Source organism: Camelina sativa, chromosome 17 (genome assembly GCF_030686135.1).
Source record: "Camelina sativa cultivar CO46 ecotype springtype chromosome 17, ASM3068613v1".
NCBI lineage: Eukaryota > Viridiplantae > Streptophyta > Magnoliopsida > Brassicales > Brassicaceae > Camelina > Camelina sativa.
The window spans coordinates 1,070,213-1,081,800 of NC_141896.1; the positions used below are offsets into that span (position 1 = coordinate 1,070,213).

At 28.6% G+C, this 11,588-nt stretch overlaps 1 protein-coding gene across 2 annotated transcripts; it reads right to left on the minus strand.

The window, feature by feature from the left end:
- Window positions 1-5,081: 5,081 nt before the first annotated feature.
- Window positions 5,082-7,160, minus strand: LOC104754469 (protein NETWORKED 3A-like). 2 transcript variants are annotated; one of them, XM_087497269.1, is made up of 3 exons: window positions 6,794-7,160; window positions 6,547-6,641; window positions 5,082-6,085 (listed from the first exon to the last, which is right to left on the minus strand). In XM_087497269.1, exons 2-3 carry the CDS (start codon window positions 6,623-6,625, stop codon window positions 5,376-5,378), a joined length of 789 nt encoding a protein of 262 aa, XP_087353395.1. In that variant the 5' UTR covers window positions 6,626-6,641; window positions 6,794-7,160; the 3' UTR covers window positions 5,082-5,375. The 2 variants fall into 2 exon arrangements, with proteins under 2 accessions (XP_087353395.1, XP_087353396.1); XM_087497270.1 differs by having other exon boundaries at window positions 6,790-7,160.
- Window positions 7,161-11,588: the final 4,428 nt, after the last annotated feature.

An 11,588-nucleotide genomic window follows, 5' to 3' on the forward strand; every position in this document is an offset into this window, starting at 1 on the left:
TTTTTTTTTTTTTAACTAAAACTAAATAGAAACATCTAAATCTAATCGTTATCCTTCCACAACAAAACAAACAACTAAATTCAAAATTAACCCAACCTATATTCATAACAAGTAAATACAGATATTTGTTCTAACCAGATTTAAATTAGTAGGATTGTTTATATTTTATGCTTTGGAACGGAGAATCCAATGAACCAACTTTATTTTTCTTTAATTTTTTTTTTTTTAAAAAGGAAGTAAATCGAGAAAAATACTTGATAGAAATAAAAAGGGAAACGAGTATACTAGTTGACCGTGGAATTTATATCCATAACGAGGGGGGGTCATTGTCAGTGACAACGAGAAGTGGACACGCCAAGTGTTAAAGTGCAAAAATCTATATATATAAAGTTAACTTTTCTCTCTTCTCTTTCCTCCACATCATCATCCATCTAATCAATATTTTTTTCTTTATTTTTCATTAAAAAAATATTATTTTAAATATTCATTAATTGCTTATTCATTATTAATAACTAATAATAGTAGAAAATAAATATAAACGAATTAACTAAATTTAATTAAATTATAAAATAGTATAAACAATAATGTAAATTTATTGTTTAGTAAATAATAAAAATAATAACTGTATAAAATGAATTAAGTAAAACAAATGGAAATTTTAGAATAGTAAAAATAATACTATGAATTTGTTTTAGTAATAATGTTATTATTCAAATTATAACAAAAAAATGAACATATTTCAAAATTTAAAATGAGATAATGAGTTTTAGAATGGAAGTAAGATTTTAATGCATAGTAAAGCAAAAAAATAATTTATGTAATTGTATTTATAAAAGTCTAAACAGAAAAATGAAATGAAACATTAGTTTCTAAGAAACATATACTACAAAGATCTATTGTTAAATTTCACTTGTAAAAAAAAAAAAATAATAATTACTTAACTCAACTTAAAAGTTTTAATCTAAAACGAGGATATTGTAAGGGTCACACTTTTTTTTTGGGAAAACTATGAAAAACATTTTTGAAAAAATAATCCATCTAAAAAAAAATCAACGGTCAGAAAATATTGAAAAAAAATATGTAAGGCGTTACAAAAAGTGACATGTGATTTGTGCAGTATCTCATAAGGTATATTATCAACTAGATGTACAATTTTATAACATGATAAAAAAAAATATAAAACAAGCTCGAGACTTCATCAATTTTATCAAATAATTTTAACCCAAAATATGGCAAAAACAACATATTTAAAGTACACTATGTTTTTTTTAGAAGACTAAAGTGAGGTTGCATCACAAAATTAACATCTACAAATAACATATGAGGTTTTAGAAAAAAAATGTAACTTGGATTAGTGAACATATATTTAATGTCGGGTTTAAATGTTACCATTTAGACATTCTTAAATTGGTAGGAAATTTTATTATGGCAGATGATGCACTTGTACAACCCCATTGTAACAACATAACACTAAAACTGTTCATGAAACTTTTATATTTGCATTTAATGTGAGATATTGATATGTTTAAATTGTCTATATAATGAGGTCAACAATTGATATTCGACGTTAGAAATTTAAAAGATGTTTTCATGAGATAGGAATATGGAATGAACTCTTCTAATGATAAAAGGCCAGAAGATTGTCGATAATATTGTTTACTCTTCCATTGAAGTTCTTAAGTCATTTTTGTTATCATGTGATATATTTATATATATAAAGTTAGCTTTTCTCATTTCTGGTGCTGCCACGTCAGCTACTTTTTCTTTAATTTTGTGGGCTTTACAGATTTTAATAAGCCCTTTAAACAATCATACAAATAACAAATTGATTAACTAAATTTCATCCAAAATCTGTAGGCCCAACACTATTTCATTCAAAGTCTCTAGATCCATCACTATTTTTAAATCCTATGAATTCAATTATTTATTTTAAAATAAATTTAAAATATTCATGTAGTGGATATTCATGTTAATCATAATTAACGAAAGTTTAAATAAAAAATAATTATGTAAAATAAATTAAATGTTAAAATAAGAAAACAATACTAATTTTTTATTAGTGGTAATAATATAGTTAAAATTTTCTATTAAACTGATCATAATTTAAAATTTCAAATATCAAAACAAGGCGACCCAAGCAACACTTTCAAATAATCAAGGAAACACAACTAGAAATCAATTAAAATTATTTGGCAGCACTTCACAAATCCATCACCAAAGAAAAAGACGCAAAGAGATGAACACACATTTAATAAACTAAAATGATTCAGATATATGAATACCACAATCAGATAACCTCATAACCATAACACAAAATTATATGAAAAAGACAACCGAGAAAACAAAAAAACAAACGGACTTTATAAAATTACAGCAAGATAAACAAGAAAATTAATTTTCTCCAAACCACAACTCACATCGAATCGAAAAAATCGCTCACAGGACAAACGGGAAAAAAAATTACAACCAAGAACACAAAACAACTCACAACTTAATTAGGAAACCTAAAGAAGCCAACATATTTTCATATAAACAAATTTGCCACCCAATTGACATTCACTTTTAACGAAATCAACAGGGGATAACCAAATATCCCCAACAGATGCGAAGCGAGCAAGGAATCAACCAAATACGCAAACCCAAAAAAAAATTCAAGGGAAAACAATTACGACAGGAATGACTGAAAAAATGATTATAAGCATCAAAGACATAAGTTCAATCCTCAAACAGGCCTCTAGATCGGAAAATTTCTCTTCTCCTATCTGTTCACGAGGACATCGGATTTTGAAGAAGAACAAATCAATTTCAACTCAATAACATATAAATAATGGCCCAATAAACCCACAAATTATAAGTCTTACAGAGAAATTGGGCCCGAATGAAACAAACAAAAATAGCCCAGAAAGAGGAATGTAAGTTATTGATTTTATTTTTTTACTTATTTTTCTTAATAAAATCCACAATCATTTTCACTCCAAACACTAAAACATTGACAAAAAAATTACTCCAACAATTTACAAAATACATATGAAAATATTAAATAATAATTCAACCACAAAATAGAAAATAATAATAAATTAATAACAACTAACAACTACAGCAAAACAACAACTTCAACTAAACAATGTTAACTTCTAATAATAATTTTTTTTAAAAGCATTATAAACACACAAGATGATCTCAATTTTTTCTTTAAAAACAGTAAACTAAATTATACTTACTGCAAAATATATTTTATTAAAATATCCAACAAAACAACATAAACAACCCAAATTAAATAAAAAAATAAACGTAAGATGAATTTACAAAAACCAAAAAAAATATACACAACAAAACTCGGAATACACCTTAATCTAACTACCGCGAGTAGCGCGGATCGATTGCTAGTTTATAATATAAGGCCATTGAATGAGAAAAATATAAAGATGACAGACTGTCTTCTTGCCATTCGCCAAAGCCCTACAACGGCTACACACACCCACACTAATAAAAAAACATAGACCGCTGAGTTTAGTCACCTCTTACGTTTTGACCCCTCATGTTTTTTTAAATTTATCCTTTATTTTATGTGTGCATGTTTGTGAATTTAGCTAGCATTGATAAACCCGTTAGTAGTTTCTCAGTTTAGTATTTTATTTTTTTATGCGGATTTGTTTGAATTGGTCAATTAAAAGAAGTAGTACATTGAGTAGCTAAAGAAGAGAAAGACAAAAACCATTGCTGCATAAATACGTATGAAATCATCTTATTAAAAGAATCTCCACTAGAAAGTAGATAATAGTAATATCATATCTTTCATTGTATTCTTCGTGAAGAAGTCAATTATGAAATTGTTTTTGATATTATCAATCGAGTTTAATTACATTATTGTACTAACATATATATATTGTTAGATCAATCTATATCCAAAGCTAGATAACGTGCTTATATAAAAACAAATATAGATTCTACATTTCGCAGAGTCTATGGCATTTCAATATTACTACTTTCATAAAATCATTTGTTAACTGTGTACGTAAAAGGTGCTGTTTAATACGGTCGAACGAAACGACAAAATTGCATAGACAATATTTTTAACTAAAATGGTTTGTAGTAGTAGTATTGTATTGTGTGTCACCATCTATGAAAACATGCCCTATACAATAAAATGGGAGTACACAACTTTTTTTTGGGTAGATTATATAATTTTTATAAGTTGATTATAAAATAGGTTATAAATTAAATGTAAGTTGGTTAAAAAAAATATTATAAATTAATTGTTTAATCCGTGAGCTATATAAATAATATCCCAGAAAATCTTCTTAAAGAAAATATTCTAATAATTTATACAATTTCCAAAATAAAATCTTTAGTATTTCATATATTGTTACAAAATATATATTGTTAGACATAGAAAATAACAAAATCTTGACAATTTATCACATTTAATCATGATTTCCAAGATTTTATTGTGCAATTAAAAATAAAATCTTACCTAAGCACATGTCATATTATAACATTTTCACCAAACATGTTTAAAAATTAAAATAAAAACAAACAACAAACATAATCATTTTTCATATATAAAATTACAAAATTAACAATATAAAACTTATAAAATATGTATTCTTTCAAGTCAATATAATTAGCATATGATTTTATTGCATAATGTTTTATTGAAAATTTTTTAAAAAAAATAATTATATAAATTATATTTTATTCTAAAATTATAATATAAATAAAATAAATTTTAACCCGTATTCTAGCACGGATAGATTAGTAGCTTATTATCACCAAAACAGTTTCTATTGTTACATAGTTTATACCCCGCGACAAACATCTTTAAATTGATAGGAACAAAAATAACATCTTAAAAATTCTCAACTGAAGAATCTGCACCGTTTAAAAACAAAAAAAAGAGTCAAAATGTCCGAAGTTGTGAGTTGGCAGTCATGTCTGTTGACAGGTGAAAACGGCTCTAAACTCTTTTATGTGATCTTATCATATTGCTCGTTTTTTTGGGGTTCTTCATAGTCATCAAAAGACTTATCATATATTCTCTACAAAGCCGCATCCACATAAAAGATACTAAGCAAAAATAATTGTCAATACTTGTAACAACAACTTATTATAACCATCAATAGTACACATAAAAAAGAACTTGCAGATATTAAAGAACAAAAAAATTGATTTGGAAAACCAACTATATAGATAATGTAAATCAAACCTTCATGGACTTAGCTATAACTGTAAATCTGTAATCCTATGAAACATTACACTAACTACTACTTGAGTATACCCTACCCCTCTCACAGAGTACAAAGATGTTTAACCTTTCAAGAAAATTCCTCAGTTTCTTTCTGTTCTTGATCACACACACACACAGACCTCTCTGTCTAAAGAGTCATGAGCTCTCTGGCAGTAGAATCTGTGTTTGGAAGGACCCAGTTTCCTACTACTTTCCCCCACAACCCTTTCAATGGCTTCTTCCACATTTGTTGCTTCCTCCGAGAACTACTATCACCTTCCTTATTCTTTGCAGCAACAACAGTAGAAACACGTTTCTTGAGCTCTGAGTTCTCTTCTTTAAGCATTTGTATTGCTAAACTCATCTGCCTTATAGCTTCTCTCTTCTCTTCATCTTTCTCCATCACCATTCCCCTGTAAACCTTATTCTCCTCTCTCAGCCTCTCTATCTCTTCCTTCATCATCTCATAATCTCCATTACCTTCACCATAACCGACTTGCGATGATTCCATCTCCTCGACAATGCCATCGATCTCACCTTCATCATCAACCCATTTCCTTTCACCGTCATCTACTTCAGACTCTGCGTACTCTTCATGAGTCTCGCAAGCCTCAGACCAAGAAGACACATCATCACAAGTTGATGACTTGTCATGACAATCTGATGAGCCATGTTTGTGCACAGAAGAAGGTCTCAACAAGTCGTACCTCTCGGCCAAGGAGCGATGAGAACGGTAGAATTCTTCCACCATGGCTACAAGCTCAGGTCGCCTCTTATAATACATCTCAGCTCTTGCGGCGAAAGAATCCGCATCCTCATCAATCACTCTCAGCATTTGCTTTGTCTTTTCATCCAATTCTACAATTACCAAAATCAGATTTCACCATGTCAAAATCTCAATAAAGTTCAACACTTTTTAACTCTTTAGTCTAAGAAAGTCATAAACTAAGATAAGATACCAAAACAGAGAGTCAGCTTCTCCAACAAACCTTAACGACTATTCTATACCAATATCAACAAGAGAACAGAAAAAAAAAAAGGTAATACCTTTTGAGAGAAAACTAAAAGATCTAAACCACAGAGACCATAGACCAAAATTAAGACTTGGATTTTGACCAGAACCAAACTTGACCATGTCAAAAATCTCAATGAAATTAAACACCTTTTTTTATTACTACTCAATTGTCACAGAACATCATAACAAAATACCTTTGAATTCAATAGACAGACACACACACACATATACCAAAATCAAAAACGTAAGAAATTGACATGAGCAGAAGCAAAATCAGAGAAAGAGAAAAAAGAGAAATAAATACCAGAGAGAGTAGAATGAAGCCAAGGAGAGAAATTAGTAGTGTTGTGATTTCCAATCCACCACCATTTTGATGACTCCATCACTCTTTCTCCTCCACTTAAAATTACAAAACAGCAAATAAAGAAAAGGATCTTCAGTTACTTTAGATAAAATTTAAACAAAAGACTCAGTCTTTGAATCATCATCATCATCTAGTATATGACCTCAACAGCAAAATAGAAAAGAAGAGAGACTCGGAAATTACCAACCTCAGTGACGAATTCAGTTTTCACGGCGCCGTTCCTCTCTCTCTACTTCTTCTTCTTCGTTGTTGTAGAGCAATCTTCTTTAAGGATTTATGTTTTCTATTCTTTGTCTTCAGACTTCAAGAGTTCAGAGAGTGAAGGACAATGGCATCATTTACCACTGTTTATCTCCTTTTAAATGACGTTTTCACCCTTCTTTTTTTTTTTGGTGGTAGGTTTCCTTAGTCAAAACAAATTACAATTTGTTTCTCAAAATAAGGATTTATTTATTTAAAATTTCCATAAAACAAAAGTACAGAGGATTTTGTGCTCTAATTTCCTCTCTATAACAAGATTTTGTTTTTAATGTTTTATCAGACTCAGTGTAGTCAAAGGATTTATATATATGGAGATATATATATTGATGGAGCTAAGAACAGGGGTAGTTTGGGAATTATCTTCAGCTGATAGATACGAGGGAGGGTTATCTAAATGGGCCCCACGAGGCCATGTGGGCCGTGGCGAGCGTAACACGAAAAAGGCGTTTTTGTGCAACGGTCGATTAAACTCTTTCCATGCTTTTTAGTGTATATAGATAGAATAAGACCAAAAAGAACAACAACAAATTAAGTACAAAACATATATGAGCTTCTTGTTTGTTGTATTCCACTGTATTTAGTTCTTTTTAAAAATTTTGGGGGCGTTTCATTATTAGTATAGCTCTTTTTACAATAAGACAAGTGAATCTGTTTTTTCCTTCTATTTTAAAATTTTGCACTATTTATAGATTAAAAGACTTTTAAAGCAGAGTGAAATTCTAAATTAGATAATGCTACTATGTCTATTGCTAACGTTATAAATACCATTAGCTTAAAAGTATGTATGTTGTAATCAGTATTAACGTGTCATAACTTTGACAAACAAAGTTGGAAACAGAGATTTTCTAGACTAAACTATATATAGCGAAGGTGTTTTAATTCTTAATCGTTTAGATTGGACCAAGCTGTACTGCATCTGCAATTTCTCTTAGGCCAAAAGCTCAGTTTGAAATCTTTCTACAATTATTTTCGTTTTTTTAACTTGGATTGGATTGTGAAAATTTATGCATTTGTAAAGTTGATAAACATTGCTTTAAGTTTGCCTTCATTGCCACTGCAAAGAAACGACAGTGTTTCCAGACGTAAGTTAACATTCATAGCACCTTATATTATACCAACTCTCTCCACCTTCTCTCCTCTTCAGTAATACTCTAAATTAGTCCTCTTCATTTATTAATATAATCTTGGTATGATAAGATGCGACGGGAAAGAATACGGCTTCTTTCTCAGTATGGCTCAAATAACTGTTGTAAGTGTGGAGAGGCTGAAACCTACCATGACCATGAAGGCATGAAGAGAATAATATGGAGCTGAAATAGTATTATTCTTCCTATATATGCAGCTTCAGGTGAGCCTCAGTTGCTTGTGACGGCTTCTGTGTAACAAGATCAGCTATTAGAGAAACTCTAAAACGTATCCTTTCAATAACACAGTCAATCAGTGATCATGGATAAATAAAATAATAATATCTGCTTTTTATTTAATTGTACGATAAATATGTTTTGCAAATTTATGTAGTAGTAACATACAAAAGGATTGTAACACGAACAAATAAAAACCCTAAATAATAATAATATCTGCTTTTTTTTTATTCAATCGTATATTAAAAAAATGTTTTGCAAATTTATGTACTAGTAGTAACATACAAGGCTTGTAAAACAAAAGAAAACCCCTAAATCAAGGGAACTGAAACTGCAAGTGATGATTCAGGTCACATCTGGAATCGAAGCAACGTAAAAGTTTTGAGTTGTCCAATCTCTCTCGTTGGGAGAAGAAGCAGAGATACGGTCTCTTATTTGCCGTTTAATCTTGGCTTTTGTTTTTTTTTGGGTTTAATCTACAGTAATCAATTTTTGAATCTCTAGTTACACAGCAAACGACGCAAGTCCCATCAAATAAATTGTTAGGCAGTAACGGGTTAACTGTAACGGTAACTTTTTACGTATGATTTACTTTTGCTGTTTTGATAAAAAAAAAAAAAGGAAACATTCCTATTTTCTGAAAACCTAACCTTTCCCTTTATTTTTTTTTTGTTGGAAACCTTTTTTCTATATAAACTCGAAGCTAAGCTAGCACAGTCATCTTTAAGAAACCATGATTTTACGAAAGCAAAACAACCACCACCCTCCCTTGTTCTTCCTTTTTTCTAGTCTCTCTGTTCTTTTTGAGGCAAGCTCTGTTAATCTCTTACAGACCGTCAAACTCGATCTGCGTTTCACGATCTCTGGCTCATGGAGAAACTCACCCGCAGTACTGTACCGATTCCGAGGTGGTGACGCAAACCATGGATGCATCAAGCAACATCATACGCACCATTGTCACGAACATTAGCCAGGTTTGTTGCTTCTTCAAACTATTCGCCACAATTCTTTTTTTCTTTTACCTCGCAACTTTGGATTTTATAATTGAAGCCTAACTTGCTTTGAAAAATAAAATAGTCTCTTCGATTTGAGGTCCAATCTTTGTTTTTTTTTTAAAAGCAAATAAATCTTAGATGAAATATTTGGCTGGCTCATCATTCATATATTCTTAAGAAATTGATCTGACCTACAATGTTCTCTGTCTGTTATCTCTTTGTTTCCTAATTGACCTTTTAGTTTTTTTTGTAGGGTTCCTCAACTTCCTCTGTTCTTTCTTGATTCGCCAAGTTATCCGGTGGCAAGCACAAAGACTATTAGGTTTCGTGGGATGATTGAGAAAGACTTGGTAAAACCAATTCTATTTTCTGCTTTTCTTTTACTAATTTAAAATAATCTAAAAGATATAGTATTATTGATAATAAATTGATTCGCTAGTAAAAAGTTTTTTCACATCATTATATAGATATAGTATTATTACTATTTTCTAATTGTTTTAACTTTTTTTTTAAAAAACATTTGATTGTTTTTGACTGGTATTAAAATAGATTTTTCTCATGATTTTAAGATTTTTTTTTTTTTTTTTTTTGTAATAATGCTATATTTATAAAATAATGCGAGAACTAAAAGGATTTTTGGATCCCGTCATTTGACTTAGTCATTGATCGTTAGAGATTCCACAAATTCAACTTGTTTTCACATCATTTTGTAGATTTGTATTATTACTAGTTTTTCAAATTTTTTAACTTTTTTTAAAAAAACTTTTGATTTGTTTTTGACTGGTATTAAGTTTTTGACTGGTATTAAAATAGTTTTTTCTCATGATTTTAAGATTTTTTAATTTTATTTTTTGTAATAATGCTATATTTATAAAATGATGCGAGAACTAAACGGATTTTGGATCCCGTCATTTGACTTAGTCATAGATCGTTAGAGATTCCATAAATTCAACTTGTTTTCACATCATTTTGTAGATTTAGTATTGTTACTAATTTTTCAAAAAATTTTAACTTTTTTAAAAAAATCTTTGATTTGTTTTTGACTGATATTAAAATTGTTTTGTTTCTCATGGTTTTAAATTTTTATTATTATTATTATTATCTTTTTTTGTAATAATGCTATATTTATAAAATGATGCCAGAACTAAACAAATGTTGGATCCCATCATTTTGACTTAGTCATTGATCGTTAGGGATTTCACAAATTCAACTTGTTTTCACATCATTTTGTAGATTTAGTATTATTACCAAATATTAAAATTTAAAATTTATTTAAAAAACTTTTTGTCTTCTCAAGGATTTAAAAAAAACATTTAAATAATGCTATAATGCTATATTTATAAAATAATGCTAGAACTAATCTGATTTTAGATCTCGTCATATGACTTAAAAGAATTTTTGATGACTTCAATAAAATCTCTCAAACAATCTCAATATTTTAATCTTGTTATGAAGAATTGTTAGATATTTTCTATATAATTTTGTTGATTTGATTTCCTATATAATCTTGTAAAATCTCTCAAACAATTCCAATATTTTAACCATACTTTCCATGATTTTATTTTGTGAAAAGTGCATAAAATTATAAACCAATAACACAAAAATTGAATTCATTAACAATCATAGATTCTTTTGTTTTAGTTGAATCTAAAAGTCATTAAATGACTTTAAATGACTTTTAATGACTTTTAAAAATAAAACAAAACTTTTAATGACTTTTCAAAATTCTTATGACTTTATGAAATTCTTAATCCAACAATAACACCATAACAATAACACCATATTCATTAAGATTTTAAATAATTTTTTACAAATCACAAACTAATAACACCAAACTTAGCAAAATCCTGATTGAATAACAACTTACTCTACATAACATTTTAAGTCGTTAAAACTCTTTTTAAATCACAAACCAATAACACCCCCTAATCAACAAAACTATATAGAATACTCTCTAACAATCCTTAAAAATATTTCATTTATTCACTTTTGTTGAAATCTTCAACATTCTTTATAAATTAGAATCTAATAAACTATAGATTGTTAGAGATTCTACAAATCCAACTTGTTTTCACATCAGTGTATAAATATTAACTTTTTACTTGTTAAAATTGTTGTGTGAAAAACAATTGAATTCATTAATAATCATAGATTCTTTTGTTTCAGTTGAATAAAACAAAACTTTTAAAAATTCTTATGATTTTATAAAATTCTTAATCCAATAACACCATATTCATTAAGATTTTTATAAAAGATTATTTTACAAATCACAAACTAATAACACCAAACTTAGCAAAATCCTGATTGAATAACAACATACTCTACATAACATTTTAAATCATTAAAACTCTTTTTAAATCACAAA